Here is an 18,943-nt window from a genome sequence, read left to right on the forward strand (position 1 = left end):
AAAGAGTGAGAGACCATTGGCTTACCAAGAAGATGGACCAAAGAATTCTCCATCTTTCAAAACAATGTTGAAAGCAGTATCGGTGGCGTCCATGGTATTTTCAATCACCGTATTACCCCACCATTTCGGAGCGGCCACCTGGGTAAAAGTCAAACAGAAGAAGATTAACAATGAGGACCAAGCTAAACCAATGTCTAAACCAGCAGACAAGGAGTAGTTATACTTGGACCACCAGGCGAACCACTTCTTCTTGATGAACCAGTTGAAAATCAAACCAACCATACACCAAGTTCCGTAATTATATGGAGAAGCTGGTGGAATGTAACCGGTACCTGAGAAGAACACAGGCCAATTGAGCCATTTGACAGGAGAGTTTGGCCATTTTCTGAGAATCAACCAGTTAACAAATGGCAAAATCATACCAATGATGAAGAAAAACATCAAACCGTAATACAATTGACCTTGGGAGAAAAGTTTTTGAGGACCAATAACACCCCATAAAATCGACGCAGAGTAGAAAACGTTGGCGTTAGGACAAGAGAATTTGTTTTCTTGGTGTTCTGTACAAACCCCTTTGATGTTACCTTGGGCCCATTTCATGACAAAAAGTTGTACAAAAGAACCCCAAATAGTGGCCGCAAATTGTGCAGCAAACATAACTCTAGGAGAAATTTTCATGTAGTATCCGAGCTTCATGTCCAGAGCAAATGTAACCGCTTGGGCATTGGTGATATAACCAAAAGTCTTGAAAAACATCATACAAATTGGCTTACCTGGAACCATGTAACCAATGATGAATTCCGTCAAAACATTCAAACCAATGCTAATATTAGTGATGGCAGCAATAATCCCAACTGGGAACAAGAAGAGGAAGGAAATTGCGAGGGCAACAAACACTGACCAAATAGGCATTTCAGTATCCCAACATCTCATAGCCACAATAGCAAAAGCCAAGAAAATCACAAAAACCACTGCGTACCACCAATCTGGACATTCTTTATAAGCTCTCATCAATCTGTTGTGGACATCTTCCTTTTCTTTACTCTTTAGTTGTTTCATGATATCCTTAGAGTGAAAGAGGAGTGTATGGACGATGGTGGCAGTAATAGCAGCAAATGATAAACCATAAGAGATAGAAAAGGTAGTGGACAAATAAATTGGAGAGTATTTGTTGTATTCGGCTTCGTTGAAACTCAACTTTTCATCAACAATTCTGCTGACGTTATAAACTTGCTGGAATCTATCGTAGGTGTTTGAGTCGGACATTGGCAAATACTTGGAGTGCCACACATTTGAGTAATGCAAGGCCGGACAAACGATCCAGAAGATGGTGATCATTGATAACAAAATGGTGAAAATAGCACTTGCTGGTGGAATCAATGGAGATCCAAGATAACCAGCAATTTGGTACCAGTCAAAAGTGACAGGAATCATCCCGAGACCAGTGGTGGCTCCAAATAATTGATTGACAACAGCATTTTGGGGGAAAATCCAAGTCATAAACGCAAATGATGATAAAGCTTGGAACAAATAGCCTGGGATAAAGTACCAACAGAAACTTGCGATGAATGCAAAAGCAAAGAACTTTAATCTTGAAACTGTCCATCCGTTTGCAGGCTGATTATCGTTGATGTGAATGTTAGTCAAGAAAGTGGCAGTGATCAAGTTTGATGGCCAAACCATAGAAGGTGGAGAAACCAACACTTTTCTTGCTAAACCACCAAGAGACAAACCGATACACTGAGTAGACAATAAAGCCAAAATATTGAAACCCCAACCGAAATCCTTTTTGTAATAGTTGTTCATAGCCAACAAGATATCGGTACAGTAGGCAACACCAAAAGAAACATTGGCCATGATGGTAATCAAAGAATGTTCTTTCAAGTTGAATGGACCTGGGTTCAATGGCACACCAAAAATATTGATTTCTGGCAAGCACTTGTGCCAAGCAGCACCGATTGGCCAAGCAATAATGGTAGTGACAAACACAGAGATAGAAAAAGATGGTGCACGCAAAGAAAAGAACATGTTAAGACCAGCACCAAGTGTACACATTAAAAGCCCTATAAACCATGCTCTGATAGTATTGTGTGGAATAGATGGGTCATCTGTATTAGGAATGGCAGCTCTGACTTCTGGGTAGATGGAGTTCTCATTAGGGTCGATTTCCTCTATTCTAACACCGGTTTCTATATCGATTTGTTGGAGTTCTGGATTCTCTTTGCTCTCAAAGACTTCGGAAGTTTCAATGTCATAGTTGACTTTTTCGTCCTTTAAGTCATGATCATTCGATCGATGCTCTTTCACAGTCTCCATAGTATTAAACAATATATGACGATAATTTGGAAAGATTCAAATTTATGATAAAGACAAGCACAATGGTTGATAAGGAAGAGGAGGAGAAAAGAAACGAGGATTAATATATAGGAAAGTGTCTTGTGACTTAAAAAAGAAAATACAATATCCGGAATTTTAATGGAATGGATATTCATTTATATAGCATCAGAACTATGGATATTTCTCCAGTGAGTAATGCCATCCCTGAAATTTCTTGTGGACGGCGTTGTTCATGTTGAGCATTCCAGACGCACGCACGGCCCGCACACCACGCCTTGTGCTGATATGATTTCTGGTTCACCAACACCAAAAGACGTGCGGCAAATACAAAGGACCAAGAATTATTCTCTCGATATAAATATATCCATAACGTTTTATTTGGGTCATTTTCGAATAGGTACGTCAGATACTTGCTGCGTCCGAAGCGTTGTCACCAAATTCCATATCCCTGAGTCATTTCACATGACCATTCCACAAATTTATCTGCTAGTTTGCTTATCTGTACTAGTACTATCAGTCAAATAATGCCGGTACTGAGAATTAATAGATTGCTTAAAGATGGTTAATTGAGAAGATGTGCTAAGAACATTGTGCAGTTTGTTGTTCCCTGGGTACCCGCTAAAATAGAACCCCATGGAAATAACAGAATATCCAATGTGACATTGCCGTCCATTAATTACAAAGCATATAAATCTAAATTTCTTCTCAAACCGATAGCGCTACAAGTTGTTTCGATCAATGTAATTCGAGATGATTTTGACAGGTCGAATCTCTCTATTAATCAGAAGATGAGATGAGATGTTTTCCGGCCGAACTTTTATAGCGCTGAAAGTTTTTTCTTTTTTTTTTTTTTTATTTTTTTTTTTGATCTTGGGCACGTGAGTTTTTTTTTTTTTTTTTTTTTTTTGAAGACAAGGGAAAAAAAAATTCACAATGTTAGATGATGAGTTGACAAAAGCACCAGCATTCAAAAATGATCATTCCTGTCCGTTGTTTTTCATGTGGTAAAGTTGTTGGTGACAAGTGGGAACCATACTTGACTTACCTTGAAGAAGATCTCAGTGAAGCCGAAGCTCTCGACAAGTTGGGACTTAAAAGATACTGCTGCAGAAGAATGGTGTTGACCCATGTTGATTTGATTGAAAAGTTCTTGAAGTACAACCCATTGGAAAAGAAAGACATTAACTAAGAACGTTTTTTAAAATGTCTGGATGAAAGTATTGGAGGTGCTGGCATTGGGAGAATGAATTGTGGCCAATCTCCCCTGTATTATTAGATTTCACTGTTTTAATTATTATTGTCATTTTTTTTCCGTCTGCTTAATTTGTTTTAAGTTGAGTATCTATGGTGTTTGATTATGAAAGATCAGTGATGCTTAGTTTCTGGATAGAAAAGTGAGTCCAAGAAAAGATTGGAAGCAATTTATTTGAGTCACATTAACCCAAAGATAAAGAATTGTTTTTCAACAAAATCTCATTTATGAAACCAGTCTACTTTCTCAATTAAGGAGAAAAGAGCGTTTTTATTTTTTCTATGTATAACGGTTTATATTTAGATGGATGTACTGTATATTTTATTTTATTGCATAATGTAGCGATTTTTATTCAACACTTCTAAGTATATAGACTATTGGATCTTTAATTGAAGGTTTTCCAAAAACCCTTCATCAACAAATTCTAACATCTGTCTGTATCCTTCATTTCCGAATTCATTTTCTAATTCATTCAAAATATGCTTGATATAATTCTTTGTGCACACGATATGCACGGGATCATTTTTCACTATAACATTGTGATAACGTTTAAATTCCATGGTTTCCTCCATTTCATAAATTCCAGTATCTATTGGATCTAAGCAGCTATCCATTTCACGGAGCTCTTGATTATTCTGGTACATCAAATCGAATTCGTAGTAATTGAAGCATTTGTAATAAGCTTTGCAATCGCCCTGTGAAGATTCGTTAATTTCATCAAGATAGGTAGACCATATGGAAAAAATTAGATTGATATTTTCTTTGATATAAATGAGGTTCCGAAGAAATTCATTTGATGTCATCAATAACAAGTTAGATAATCCAAGTAGATTTTGCTTTTTCTTCCGAGCGTCAAAGATATTGCCCGTATTGATAAGCCAGCTATTAAAAAACTGCTTTAGAATATTCACATCACCCACCACGTTCCAAAGTATGTCGGAAACAATCTTGGAGTTGCTGAAGAAAAATCTAGAAACAATTAAAATCAATTTATTGATGGTTAAAATCGAATTTTGGTCTTGATCCGCTATCACCATCACCAATTGTTCAAAGATACCACTATTAACCATAAGTTCATAAAACGATTTGACAATATCCTTGGAGTTATTGAGTTCATTGGAATCATAAAATTCGTATGTCTTAACAAATAATAAATCAATGATGGACAATACGAGGTCTAGCGAATCATCTCTCATATATGAAATGTTCTTGGAGGCAGCAGCAAGAACGCTTTTTACAAGCTCATTCATTTCATGGTTGGATAAGATTATCTGGATTGGCATGATGATGAGATAGCTTCTGACAATTGATAAAATCAAAGGCAAGATCTCTGTTGTGTTCAATAAAGGCTCATAGATTAATTTGAATTTATTGAAAATAAGATCCTGGAGCACTGGATCGTTTTCGTTGTTTTCAAGCGGATAATATTCCATAACAGATTGCCACAATTCGAAGCCATCTTCAGACAACACGTTGTAGAACTCAGAATCGTATGAGCAACATGACTGGATGATTTCGAAACTGATATGCGATGTTAATTTTGAGTTCTTGAAACATTTGATTAAGTTTTTCAAAATTCTAATCAAAATATTTTTGATCATCAAACTTTCGCTATAATTTGCTTCAAAATATTTCCATATCGAGGGGTATGCTTCCATTAAATTATTCAATTGGTTAAGTTCAATAAGCGATCCATTTCTTTCCAAAAGAGAGTTTAAGCAATTCAAAATGAACAATTTTGATTCTATCAAATCCATTTCATTTAGAAAAGTGATTAATTTTTCAACAAAAAACGATGAATATGCTTTGAAATCCTCTTTTCTAAAATCCCATTCCTCAATTACTATTTTCAAAGTCTTCACCACAGATAATTGTAAAACTTTATCAGTGTCTTGTAAAATATTCCACAACAAATCATAAATTTTTATTCTATTTTCCCTGGAGCATTTAATGGAAACCCATTCATCTATGATCAAACAAGCCCTTCTTTTCAAAATTTTCAACTCCACACTACTATTGGAGGAATTTAGTGAAGGAATCAACGTATTTGTCAAGAACATATCAAAATCAATAATATCAGCAATAGCCACCCCACTTAATTGAATAATGGCAAATATGGAATCCTTCAACAAAATTAATTGGAGATCCTGTCCCGCATTTTCAATTTTGCCATTGATTTCGGTGATTTTGTTCAATGTGAATGGAACTAGGAGCTCCTTATATGATGTGATCAAGGTTTGGAAGAAATTCTCAGAGCAGGGACGGATCTGGTACTCCCAACTTTCAAGAAGTTCTTCATTAATGAATTCCTCAGGGTTGTCATTCCAATTTTCAAGTGCAGCGGGTCTCAATTTTAGATACCAATTGATAATCAACTCGGTCAACGAGATAATTAAATTATCCGTTAGAAAAGTATTAAGTTTCTCATTTGCTTTTTGAGAATCTTCTTTAGTTATACTTGACTTCAACAAAATGGTTTCTCCTTTCTTGTTTAACATGACCAATTGCTTAAATATAAGTAAAGACTTGATGGCTATAGTGGCCCAGAAATTTTCACTGTCATCCTCTTCACTGCTGTTATAAATCACGCTTGCCTGACTTTCTAATATTCCCAATAGCAACATCAAAATATCGGTAGAATTATGAATCAATAAAAATGAGTTCGAGTTTGAATAAATATAATTATAATACAACTTGCATTCACACTTCAAGAATTTCTCCAACTTTCCAAAAATCAACAGGTCATTAGAGGATTGTGATGATTCCAAGTTTTTATACTCCAAAAGCAATTTTTGAAAATGTTTGAGGTTCATGTTGAAAAAATCGTTAATTAACTCATCTTTGTGAGGAGCCATGTATCCATCGACAATAATTCTTCTTAGAACCTTAAGACAGAGATAATCAATGTCGATGATCCTAGTGTCATCGATTTCACTAATTTTGGCGGTATTATTGATCCATTCGTTAAAGAAAGTCGTATAAATTTCGATAATCAATGGAGTTATTAATGGCGTCTTCATTTGCATCGATGCTTTAGTTCTACCAATCTTTACTTGACTTAGCGCTTTAATGATCTGGTTCAAAATTGTCAAAATGTTGAAGATTCTTACAAAGTTTCTGTTGCGAAACCCTTCCAACAACATGGAATCTATATCGGAGAATAAGTTTGGCCAGGTATTTGGAAACTCAAACCGGCAAACCTTCGCAGTGGCATGGGCATTTTGTATTAACATTTGTGAATTATCTTCATCAATCAACTCAAACAATCTCCCCATGATTTGCAGTTTTTCCTCCTTGCTGATCACCCCGCCATTCCTTACTGATCTCCAATGCTTATCAACCCCGTTCTTGAATTGAATAATACTCAACCATCTGACCTGTAAAGGAATGGTAAGGTCCAAATATACCGATTGGAGAAGATAGTGATAACTTGGCAATGTGGACCATTCTTTGAGTTGGTTTTCTGCCAATTTCCCCCGAGAGTTACGCTCTTGGGTATCAGAGAGCGACTGGATCAAATTTATTAAGTTCAATTCCATCAGTTGCTATTATTGTTAACCAATGTCATTTCTTTGATTGAAGGTTCAGTGAAAAAACGCAAAGTTTTAACAAACAAGGAGAAGAGAAAAAAAATTAGAGATGATGCACGTGCCAGATGAAGGACCCAGACTTACGGCTCTACATCTTTTTGAATTGAAACACTTTTGTCAATATTACTCGAGGTTTCTTTTCTACAATTTCTGTGTGCCATAAATGCTTTTTAGTTTCTATATCTCAAAAGAAAAAAGTGTGTCATAAATTCATTAAATTCTTCACATCATCATCTATAATGTTGGTCTAAAATATGTAACAGCCTTTGTAGAATCTCACTTGATTCACTATACTTTTGTTTGAAAGACTCTGCAGCTCGGGTATATTGCGCAGTGTCCAACTTCAATTCTTCAGAATCATGATCTTCTTGTGAGTCAGGGATTTCAGACCATATTCCCACCTCTTGTTCCTGTGTTTCTGCTTGAGTTAAAACCATCATTCGAGGTTCCCTTTCTTCTTCATCAGAACCATCATCATCAGAATAAACCTGAGAAATATTTCCTTCACAGTTGGTGCTGTCCTCAGTACACATGTCCTCATTACATGGATTATACACAATTTGCTCAAAATCTTCGTTTTGATCAACTGACTTCAGAGGCACTGCCAAATCAATCATTATTGCCTCTTGAGCTCTTTGTTCTTCCAATAAAGACTTTTCCTTACGGTCAGATACACTTCCCGGTGTTCGTTGAATATTCTCTTGCTCATAATCACCGCCATATCCTCCTTCGTTCTTCTGATCTTCATACATTCCTTCCTCATTCAAGTTCTCATCAGCCTTCATCCAATTAAATCTTCCATCTTCATGTTCATCCCTCAAATCCTGATGAATGTCAACTAATATTCGGCATAATTCTTCGTCAATAATATCTTGATCTCTTAAATCATTAGAGTACTCATCTTGTATTTCAAGATTTGATTGTTTTGGATTCACGTCACTTGACTCGTTACCCGTTAATAACTCTTCGAGATTAGTTGGAACATCTGTGACCTCTCCACTATCAGAAGTCATAAAATAGCAAACTCTTTTAATGGCATTATTATCCAAAGAGTTTATGTCACAAGTATCATTTATGTCCATAAATTCAATACTTGGGTCATTGTTGGTACAAAATTCACCCTTTTTGCCTCTCTTTTCGACGATTGCCCAGTCGACTTGAAAATGACAAGGAGCCAGTCGATTTTGATGAAACTTCAACATCTGTTTGTCTATAGCGCTTTGCAAGCTTGTTGCATAATGGTTCTCGAAGATTTCGGAATCTGTAGGCTTTATCATCCAGTCCTTGTAAACAATTATCCTTGCTTCAACAAAATCTGTCCAGATTGGATTATCACCTAATGAGCAAACCAACTTCTGCTTCTTGTACTGTCTGATGATGGATTTCGTAATCTTGGCATTCGCCAGTTGTGATAGAGAGGGTACTAGTGTGGAAAACCCTGTATCATTGACGATATTGCCAAATTTCTCCGACAGAGTCGAATCATTGGCGGTACTGCTAGGATTATTTCCAAATTTCTCTGAGGTTGTCGGCAATGGGCATAATTGGGAAGATTGTGCTAAAGGAAAGCCAACTTGGGCCTCTTCTATTTCTGCGTCCGATCCTTCAGTCGACGAATAGTCACATTCTTCTAAAACACTCTTATCTATCTCTTCATTTCCTGGTTCTTGACTGCAAGCTTCTATAATTACATCATCCTCAACATTCCCATTTGTTGGCTTACTCAATTCTATTGGAACTTTTCCTTCAAAAACATCAACAACATTACGTTCTGTTGTAATAATTTCAAGCTTTGTTGAAAAAGTGGAAACATTATCGTAAGTGGTATCCCCGATAATAGGAAACTCACTTTGGTTTTCTTCTACCATTGGCCCCGATTCCTTATCAACACCTTCCTCATCAACACCTTCCTCATTTTCCTTGAATTCAATCTCTTCATCTTCATAAATGTTGGCAGCAATACCATAATCTTCTTCGGGTTGCAATTCAATTTCTTCTTCACAAAAATTACCACCAGTTTCATCATACTCAAACTCGCCAATTACGTTTTCACCAATGCCTTCATAAATCTCGAAATTTTGTCCATCATTTTGTTCATCATTTTGTTCATCATTTTGTTCATCATTTTGTTCTTCATTTTGTTCATCATTTTGTTCATCATTTTGTTCATCAGTCTGCTCGTTAGTTTTCTCGTCAGTTTGTCGCCCATCCTGAGCAACAGATTTCGCATCACCAATTTTTTCACTACCTGCTACATCATCGTCCCTAGAACTATCCTCACTCTTTTGCGAACTCATACGACTTGTACCATCGCTATTCAGTGTTGATATTTGACTCATGTGTGGATATGAATCACTGACCTTTAAATCTTCAGCTGGAGTTGCGCTACTGCCTATATCATCATCACCTTGGGAAGTATTTTGAAACTTAGTATCAACTTGAGCTTCAGTTATTCTTTTACTAGTTAAACTGCCAGTTAAAATTATGGTGCAATCTTTATTTGCAAGCAAATATCTTTTCATTAGCAGGAGGATTTTTACGAGAACCTCTTCTTTCTGGGTTTCCAAAGCCTGATGATCATTCAACTGTTTCACATATCTGTAGTCACTTCTCTTCTTCCCGTACTTTAAGACCCTTTCATTATGAGAAAGCTTGTATTTCTCACCATACTTCTTTCTTTCCTTTATCTTCTCGTTAATCAACCGTATTTGTTTGCGATTATGCAAAGAATATTTATTTATAGCTTCAAATTCATGAAATAAGACTCTTGGAAGATCATTGATGATGATTAATCTGTACTGTGTACCAAATTTTTTGTGAGATTTGATTGGTACATCGGACGTGTTGTTCTTGTTGAAATTATTCAACAACTTTGCAAATAACTTATAAATTACCGACGAGCTATTGCTTGGAATATCAATACTATTGAAATTCCTCAACCAATTGGTCTCGAATTTACCTGATGAGTGCCGGCGTAACATTTCTGGGAGTAACTTAAATTCAGAGTTGACGTATAGGCATGGCGAGTCCTGGGGGCCAATCACCTCATTAATGATGCTAAATAACAAATCATACCTGCTTGAATTTGTTGTGCCATATAGTTCATATATCTTTCCCGGGGCAAGTCCTCCAATATTTGGTTGATTTTTAATAACGCAGGTGCCAAAACGAGTCATTGACTTCGTAAATTGCTTCGCCGAATCATCTGCTAAAAGATCATCTAACATTTTAGATCCTGAAGATATACAACTACCTCTAGGATTTTTAGACGCTAATATGCCCCCATCCTTATGAACTTCATTTGCCATGTCAATCGTCCCTTTGGGCGGTGTAGGGCCTGTCTGTGTGATTAACAAAGACAATAAACTGTTTTCTTCAATTAATTCATTGATCTTCCTCTTTTTAGGATTTTCCAGCGTCATATTATTTATAAAAGTGGGAGCCATCGAACTATGATATATATATTACCGGATAACCCATGTCCTTGGGTATTTATTTATCTTATTGGTTGTTTATATTTTTGATATTTTGCTTAACGCTTATGATGTAGACAAACTAGAAAATTTATTTCAAATTTTGGCGTTTTACCATAAAAATGCGACGCGTTACATTTTTTTTCTCCAAAACCCCCAAATGTGCTGCATACATAATTCCTGAAGAAGTTTGTTTGTCTTTCCATGTGTTAAATATTTAAAATTAAAACTATCTAAAATACGGATACAATATAGAATCAAGAGAGAGAGAAACAAAGAAAAAAAAAAAAAAAAGAAAAAGCTATTCTATAGCTTAATTATATTACATCATATCTTGTATCATTGAACCTAGTCAGAAAAAATAGTAAATTTTAGCCTGTCTTTATCAATTTTGACTTTATTCTGCTGATTCTCATCATAACCATCATTAATACCCCTTCCAAAGTTAATGTCATCAGGGTTAGTGTTAACAGATTGCTGGGGTGGTTTGGAGAGAGCATTAGACAAATCTGATAGAGTTTCTTTATTTTTCGTTATGGTATCGAAATCATTCAAAGATTTGCTTTTCAGAATTCTTGGTTGTGGCCGCTGTTGCAGAATATGGTTATTTTGAACAATACTTTTCAAAGTTGCTTTATTAACTGATCTCGGTGGGGTGAAATATGCTGGTAATTTCTCATCCAAAAGACCATTGACAGCTTTCTTTGATTCTTGGCTGAGTTGGGTATCATAATTTAGAGATTCATTGGTTTTCCAAAGGGTATTCAATCTTCTAATCTTTCTGAAATCTTCACCATTGTGAACGTAATTGTTACTAGATCCTGATGGAGAGTTGAGAGCGGATTCAGAGTATTCCGAGTATACTGAAACTGGCGAAGATCTTCTTGACACACTAGCCCCACTGATCCTTGACTTCTTTTTTGGTGAGAAATGAATTGGATCCTTGAAAATCTTTTGTCTCTGTAATGAGTCGGAACTGAAGGATGACAAATTAGGTATACTCAAGATACTATCACTTTTATTCGATAGCTTGCTTCTGTTAATGCCATTACTCAGTTTTGAATTAACTGATTCTAAACTGCTGTTGCTATGGTTATTTTTACCACCTCGTGAATCTTCGTCACTTGAGATTGCTGCCAAGCTAAGTAGTTTGTTTGTAAGTTTAGACTTAAGAGGTGAATTTAATGGGGAAGAGAAAATCGATGGACTTTTCCGTCTAGCCGAGTCTCTCAAGCTACTCAGCATTGGGGACCTCGACAGCTCTTTATGATAATCCAGACGTAATGGGGTAGTCATGTTCTCGAAATCCATCAACAGCAGAGGTTTAAGAGGTGAAGATTTTCTAGGCAAGTGAAGGATTCTGTGCTTCATTTCTTCCTTTTGGGTATTTTTGTTAACGATTCTGTTGGTTGGTAATTGGCTTGGCTCTTGAGGTTGATCATAAATCTCTAAAAAGCCTGGGTATAATATAATGCTTTTTGAAGCTAAGGGTTTACGTTTTTTACAAACGTTGGTATCTTCGGTTTGAGGCGCTTCACAGTCTTCCATTTGGCTCTTGATGATGCTATTGTTTAAAAGATTATCATTGTTCAAAATGTCGGCGCTTGAGCATGGTTCCAAGTTTTCCTTGGATACATCATTCTCTTTATCATCGAACTCGACATTCTCATCTGCCTGAAAAGTGTCATCAATGTCAGCGAATAAACGCTTGCTCTTCGATAAAAGTGGCGCTAGCGGTAAAGATGACGATGACGATGAGGAAGAAGAAGAAAAACAAGGAGGCAATCCATATTGCTGAGTACATTTCTCGATAGGCCGTTTCGGGGAATCCTGAAATATAGAAAACTCCAACTTTGTGGCATGCGACTGTTGAATCAGTTTCAGCGGTGAGATGTTAACATCTTTCAACAGCAATTTGCGGGGCATTCTTGAAAATTTTAGGCTCCTTTCCAATAACTTTGGGAGATGTGCGAGTATTTGTGATTGTTATGATAATTAACCTTGTTGTATCTCATCTGGTTCTATAGATTTGTTTTTTGTTTTTTTATTTTTATTTTTTCGCGTTTGTGACACTGCTCACCCGGACTGGCTTACTGCTCAGCACAACTTCAATGCCGGTGCTGAGAAAGTAGAGGGGCAAACTCAATACGTAAGACCTAAGCCAATGAGTACCAAACCATTATATTCATCCTCAAAACAATACATAAAGACTTATTCAGTGTGCAGTAAAACCGCCACTCGCGTAAATGGTTTGTCCAGTTATCCACGAACCTTCATAAGCTAAAAACCTAATGATTGGGACGATATCATGAGTTTCTGTCAATCTACCATGAAGACCCATAGTCTTGTAATATGAAATATCTTTATTCTTTTCTTGCCCATAAAGAAACGGAGTGTCCATAGGACCTGGCGCAATGCAATTTACAGAGATTCCTTTTTGTTGCAATTCCTTGGAAGCAGCTTTGGAATAGTACTCTACTGGGGCCTTTGTTCCTTGATAGCTACTATAAAATGGAGTATATGCGGCCAATAGAGATGTGACCAAAGAAATGATTTTGCCATTTTCATTCAAACTCTTCCCTGCTTCCTGGATGAAGAAAAAAGCAATCTTGTTGTTGACAAGATCCATCCCATCAAATTCTTCTTCAGAAACCTCAACCAACGGCTTTTTCAACACTTTGCCAATATTATTGATCGCAATATCAATTCCATTTGGGAACTTCTCTTTGGCAGTGGAAAACATTTTATGAACATCTTTGGCACTTGTCAAATCGCTTTGATAGAATTCAACTTTAGAGCCCGCCTTCAGTAAAACATCAGCAAAATGTTCCAATTGTGTAGGATGAGGAGTTGAACGATAATGAATAAATAAATTTGCCTGTAACTTGGAAAATTCTATGGCAGTCTCTCTGCCGAGATTCTTGGTTCCCCCAGTGATGAGGACAGTTTTCCCTTTGAGGAAGTTGGGGTTTGCAGTAGAAGTAGACATTAACGATGTGCACTCGATATTGTTACTTCAAGTTGGGAAACAATGAGTCGGTATCAAAATATTTTCAGAATTTCAAAGGCTCTTGTGATTTATATTTAATGGCGGAAGTTGCTCAGACTCTCCGTGGCCACCGTTAATGCCAGGATTCATAGCAACACAGCTAGTTGTTACGATCATTCATAAGCAATGCCCAGATTACCCCTCCGTTCCGGAGAGATTAGTTAACAAAGTATGATGGCAATTATCCTTTAGATACAGTCTGTAAAGAATAGTCTATAGAATTTGGGTTAGGTTTCATAGATAATCGTATCATATAGTTTTAGGCCAATTATAACCATCGCAAGAATAATAATGCCCAGTACATATCAATTCACTAGTGTTGTCAGAACACCAGGAAATTTGCCTTGCCACCTAATTCCACTGACCGTGATACTTTTGAACTTGAAGGTGATGTTGAGTTTTTAAATAAATTTATAGCTGTTGTTCAGTGCTCTCATGAAATTGAAAGTAGAACGCTTTGGAGATTCTAGGAGATTTTTAACAATAGTTTGAAGTACTTATAAAATTCTAGACATGATTGTTATGATACTAGGCATATACCACATACTTGCGCGTCGTTAGACATATCATTTGGGATTTATCATAGTTATTCCTAACTAGTTGGCTGATATCTATTTGTTTACGCTAGGCACTGTTATCTAAGAGTACTAGATCCTTGAATAGTATATCGTCCCTATCACGACAACTGGACGCTTCACACAGATATCTAAATAGAGAATACTGATGGCATCTCCATATAAAACTATAAAAACAATTATTAGTCCAAGATATTGCTAGTAGTTGACCATTGACGAACGTCAAAGGGGTGGTACACTGTGACAATAAGTACGGAATCTATCATAAACTCTCTTCCTTTATTTATTTACACCGTATTATAGAAAAGAATATAGAAAAAGTAAAAAAGAAAATAGCAACACCCACACCAGTGAAACAATAAGCTTCTATGAAGTTCTGTTGCTTGTCATTTTGCACGGCTCTTATTCAAATGAATGAATACCCCATAGGAGAATAATTCAACGAGGGTACACAAAAATCTTCCTATGATATAATGTTACAATGCAACACTAATATGAAACGCAAATTATCTGATAGGCTGGGGTATTTTCTTCGTTAATCATTTACCTACAATATTGGAAATAATTCCTTGAGAAAGGTGGCCCAAAAAAGTAAAAAAAAGTAAAAAAAAAAAAGAAAACCGTGACGGAACCTTAAAAGTAGTAAAAAGAAAACAAAACAAAGCCTTCATTTACGGAAAACCGTTGAAAATTCACATTAAATATATTGGCAAATCAATAGGTTGATCTAAATGATATCGTACTTTTGCAAGTATCATTTTAAAGCTTAAGAAGACCGAATTCAATACACTCTCAACATTAAAACCTATCACAAGAAAACTTACGTTTCTAAAGACTGCAATTCACGTAAAAATAGAATAGAATTGCTGTTTGTTTGTTTTTTAATATAAGCACGTTATTTCTCTGTACACGTCAAATAATACAGACCCTACAGTGGCCATTAAAAGTATAGGACACCGAGGTGTATAATCTAGAGGTAAGGTAATGAGTGTATTACAAAACACATGGTAGAAGTCAGGTTAGCTAGGGAGACCATGGTAGTACCGTGGCTGGGTGCATCTTGGCTTTTTTTTTATTAGACACAGTAATATCTGACGGCTAAAACAAGTAAATGAGATTATTTATCCAATGTGTTAACTAACCTGGTTTCAAGAAGAAATTTAAACCAAAATGTGCATGGGGCGGGCGGATACGACTTCGACTATACATGCACACGACGCACTGCATCAAGAATACGTCTCTTGAACGACGTATTTTTTGTGCGCGTTGATCATCATGGACAACAATGTTCCATATTGCAGAGAAGTCAGGTCAGCTTAAAAAAAATAAAAATATCGTCAATATATGATTTTTCTCGCAGTAGATTTTCAAAAAGGAAATGAAATAGAGATTCTTAAAATGATAAAACTGTTGGAGATAAAAAAGCTCTCTTGAAGTTGTACAAGCACGAAGCACTTTATTTATTTATATAATTATTGTTTTCTTTTCTTTTCTTTTTTTTTTTTTTTTTTTTAAGCTAAAGAGGAAAGAAGAAGATTTTTTTCGGAGTAAGAGAAGAGCTGTAGATTCACTTAGTAACAATGTCTGCTTTGCATGTTTCCCACGGTAAATAGATCAACGTGTATATTAATATTGAAACCTGGAAGTGGGAGTCACACGGCTTTATGAGGTTAAACGACTAGAGGCAATGTATTTGCTTTATTGGTTAAGAACAACTCAGACATAACAAAAGTTACTTTTTCGAATTGCTAAACCCACAAAAATAAGGAAAATTTTCTTCCCCAGAATATATACATATTATTTTCCAATTGAAGACTGTCCTCCACCATGATGATAAGGTAACGGTTTTTTTTTTTTCTTTTTTTTTTTCTTTTTTTTTTTTCAAGAATCTTTTTGCCGGATTATGCCTCCACATACATTTGTATTTCCAGGTAACCATCGGCAGTAGACGGTTCTCCACTAGATGATTTCATCTATTTTTCGAAAAGGGGATTCGGCACACTGTTGAAAAGATTTGTGCGCCACCATTGGAAGTCATCATGACGTAATAAGATGTATACCCGGTCAAAAAGATGCAAGAACTGTTATTTTCACATTGGTGAATAACAACATATTATTTTCCCACAAACAAATGTCAGGATCTATTTGGAATCAGGCTGGTTTCAGGAAAGTTTTCCCCAATAGTTATCCAACGGTTTTGATACAGCATGGCGCATGGCATTGCATTTGAGAGGTGCGATCTTCCATTTGATTACAAAGCTTCACCAACAGCTACCGCCCCCAAACTCCGTGAATTTTTCGTTTGGCTACCTCGTACTGCCTTATCAAATGATTTTGTGAACATTTGTGTTTCTGATCGTGGAAAAAGAAAAGGTTTCAATCAGTAAGTACAGGGGAGGAATACAGCTAAATTGTGTTAAGCATATATAACATATTACATATTTCACTTTTTTTTTTCTTCAACTTCATGCGGTTCTCCATACTGGCATAATGCTTGTGGACTAATTCGCTGATCGTATTTTTCCCTTTAACTTGATTGCACGCAATGACTTTTGAGGATGTGGTACACAGAAAAAAACTTATTCCAGGTACATAAAAATATCAAGTAGTAGTGCTCTTATCAAAACAAGCGCCCATTTATATTAGTCAGTCTCAATCAGCAAAGCATGGGGCCAGGAGATGCCAATTCACACATTCAATGGTTAGGTATGCCAAAAGGGACTCTCCTGATCTCGATTGATTGACTCTAACTTGTTTATGAAAGCACCGGAAGATGTTCTTTGGGGGGTTCCAGACAGACAATTTAAATTGGCCACAGCTTGTCACATGCTACACTCTCATGCATGGTAACGCTTCTCTATATAAAAATGTTGCATGGGACAGGTGCCGACCAATTAATAGGGTTAAAAATCGCATAGTAGGCAGCCAACGTAATTTAAGACAAGCAGCAGCAACAGCGTTGAACAGCCCCAACAAGCAATGCATGATGCTGCTGCTAAATAAGTGCTAGGCATTCCCAAGATCGGACGTTTACTGTGGCCAGCAGAATTTTTTTTTTTTCGACTTCTTTCTTTTTCTTTCTTTCTTATTTTCTTTTTCTTTCTTTTTCTTCAGTATTTTTTCGATCGATCTCCGTCGCTGGTAGTGCAAATCAGATATAAAAAAAACACAATATCCGATTTTGATTGTTTGTCACGCTAGCACCCCATCAATTCCTAGGAAAAAAAAAAAAAATCACTGCAACTTTATCATCAGTTATTTATCAGCAGATCATTTTTGATAATTTTTGTCTTCTTTTCTGTGGTTTTCTTCTTCTTTTAGAACAGGGGAGAAAAACTCTATTTTGCACCAAGGAAGATTTACGAAAAAGGCCTAATTCGTGCATTGGCTGCAAAGACTCTTGCACCGTTAGAGTTTGAAGTAGGCAGGGTTTTTTTTTTTTTTGTGTGTGTGTGTGTTGCCTTGTGAGATAGTAAAAAAAATATTATATATAAGTGGTGGATCCGTGCTTATCATCGAGTTAAAATTTTTTCACAACTGTCTCCGCTAGTGCTTTTGTGAAGAAATATAGATCGATATCAAGACAGTCAAACTAAGAAGTCTTCGTGCATATATATATAACGGTTAACTAACAGGCTTTTTGACACAACACAATTTATTATATTATACACCTTCACCACCCATAAAGACACAACACAGTATGAATCCTGACGACAGATTTTTCACAGTCAGAGACTGGCGATGCTGCAACTGTTCCACTGAGCAATATCATTATGAAACTAAAAATCAACTAGTGCCATTTTTGGAGAGAGATTTGAGCCTTGTTTGCACATCATGTTCCCATGATGCGTGCCGAAAGTGCTACTATTATTCGAGAAATGTCTACGGAGAAATGATTTATAGGGACCGTATGTCAACTATCGGAAATTGGTGATTGTTGGCGCTGGTGTTTACGACCCTTTTCTTCGTTTGGGAGCATTCTGCAAATTTGAAAAACCTATCTGGTGAATTCAGGGCAATTTTGCCACCATATTTCCCAATATATTATATCATAATCAACATCACTATACTATAACAATAATTCTTGCTTTCTAATACTACTAGAATTCATTTTCTATCCTTTTTTCTAATGTCAATATTGCTTTAATCCACTCTCATCACTAAAAGAATCTCACCATCAAAATTTTGTTTGTCTGCCAGATGTCGTTTCAGTTATGCGATGACTGCCATTTTTGTTTCTTGAATTTAATAATGTCTCATTCCATCTTATCAATATCTTTCTCATTTTTTTTTTTTTTATGTTACAGCTCACCGTTTAATTTGCTATTCTTTTGTTAATATTTCTACAGAACGTACTTCAGTCGATCTGTCTGTTCCTCTTCGCGTTCTTTCCTATCACACATGAGTGATAGTATTTAGAATTTACCTAATAAATAACTTATAGATAATAAATAAAAATAATAAAACAATGTTCTTGGTCGCAGGTTCGCGCAAACTGACTGTTTTTTTTTTTTGTAAGTAATCAATGGCTCTATATTACTTTCTTCTGATGACTACTATATGTGAAGACCGTAAAGTTAGTGCTTTTCTATCTTAATTTCAATGGTGTCGAAAGATAAAGTAGATTGATGTCTCTATGGTGATAAAAAGTTTTATAAAGTGCTTAC

At 36.1% G+C, this 18,943-nt stretch overlaps 7 protein-coding genes across 7 annotated transcripts; 2 read left to right on the plus strand and 5 right to left on the minus strand. All coding sequences in view use genetic code 12, as the record gives it.

Moving 5' to 3' along the window:
• Positions 1-21: 21 nt before the first annotated feature.
• Positions 22-2,316, minus strand: DASC09_035690 (uncharacterized protein; the record flags this gene model as incomplete). Its single annotated transcript, XM_064997168.1, has 1 exon — positions 22-2,316. The coding sequence occupies one exon, from the start codon at positions 2,314-2,316 to the stop codon at positions 22-24; it is 2,295 nt and encodes a 764-aa protein (XP_064853240.1).
• Positions 2,317-3,310: 994 nt separating this feature from the next.
• Positions 3,311-3,526, plus strand: RPB10 (DNA-directed RNA polymerase core subunit RPB10; the record flags this gene model as incomplete). Its single annotated transcript, XM_064997169.1, has 1 exon — positions 3,311-3,526. One exon carries the CDS (start codon positions 3,311-3,313, stop codon positions 3,524-3,526), a length of 216 nt encoding a protein of 71 aa, XP_064853241.1.
• A 437-nt stretch (positions 3,527-3,963) lies between these two features.
• Positions 3,964-7,128, minus strand: KAP120 (karyopherin KAP120; the record flags this gene model as incomplete). The annotated part of the gene is made up of 1 exon (XM_064997170.1): positions 3,964-7,128. One exon carries the CDS (start codon positions 7,126-7,128, stop codon positions 3,964-3,966), a length of 3,165 nt encoding a protein of 1,054 aa, XP_064853242.1.
• Positions 7,129-7,409: 281 nt separating this feature from the next.
• Positions 7,410-10,601, minus strand: DASC09_035720 (uncharacterized protein; the record flags this gene model as incomplete). Its single annotated transcript, XM_064997171.1, has 1 exon — positions 7,410-10,601. The coding sequence occupies one exon, from the start codon at positions 10,599-10,601 to the stop codon at positions 7,410-7,412; it is 3,192 nt and encodes a 1,063-aa protein (XP_064853243.1).
• A 399-nt stretch (positions 10,602-11,000) lies between these two features.
• On the minus strand, positions 11,001-12,578 carry DASC09_035730 (uncharacterized protein; the record flags this gene model as incomplete). Its single annotated transcript, XM_064997172.1, has 1 exon — positions 11,001-12,578. One exon carries the CDS (start codon positions 12,576-12,578, stop codon positions 11,001-11,003), a length of 1,578 nt encoding a protein of 525 aa, XP_064853244.1.
• Positions 12,579-12,867: 289 nt separating this feature from the next.
• Positions 12,868-13,641, minus strand: DASC09_035740 (uncharacterized protein; the record flags this gene model as incomplete). The annotated part of the gene is made up of 1 exon (XM_064997173.1): positions 12,868-13,641. One exon carries the CDS (start codon positions 13,639-13,641, stop codon positions 12,868-12,870), a length of 774 nt encoding a protein of 257 aa, XP_064853245.1.
• A 2,842-nt stretch (positions 13,642-16,483) lies between these two features.
• Positions 16,484-16,663, plus strand: DASC09_035750 (uncharacterized protein; the record flags this gene model as incomplete). Its single annotated transcript, XM_064997174.1, has 1 exon — positions 16,484-16,663. One exon carries the CDS (start codon positions 16,484-16,486, stop codon positions 16,661-16,663), a length of 180 nt encoding a protein of 59 aa, XP_064853246.1.
• Between the last annotated feature and the right edge of the window lie 2,280 nt (positions 16,664-18,943).

This window comes from Saccharomycopsis crataegensis (assembly GCF_037102585.1).
Source record: "Saccharomycopsis crataegensis DNA, jcf7180000000084, whole genome shotgun sequence".
NCBI lineage: Eukaryota > Fungi > Ascomycota > Saccharomycetes > Ascoideales > Saccharomycopsidaceae > Saccharomycopsis > Saccharomycopsis crataegensis.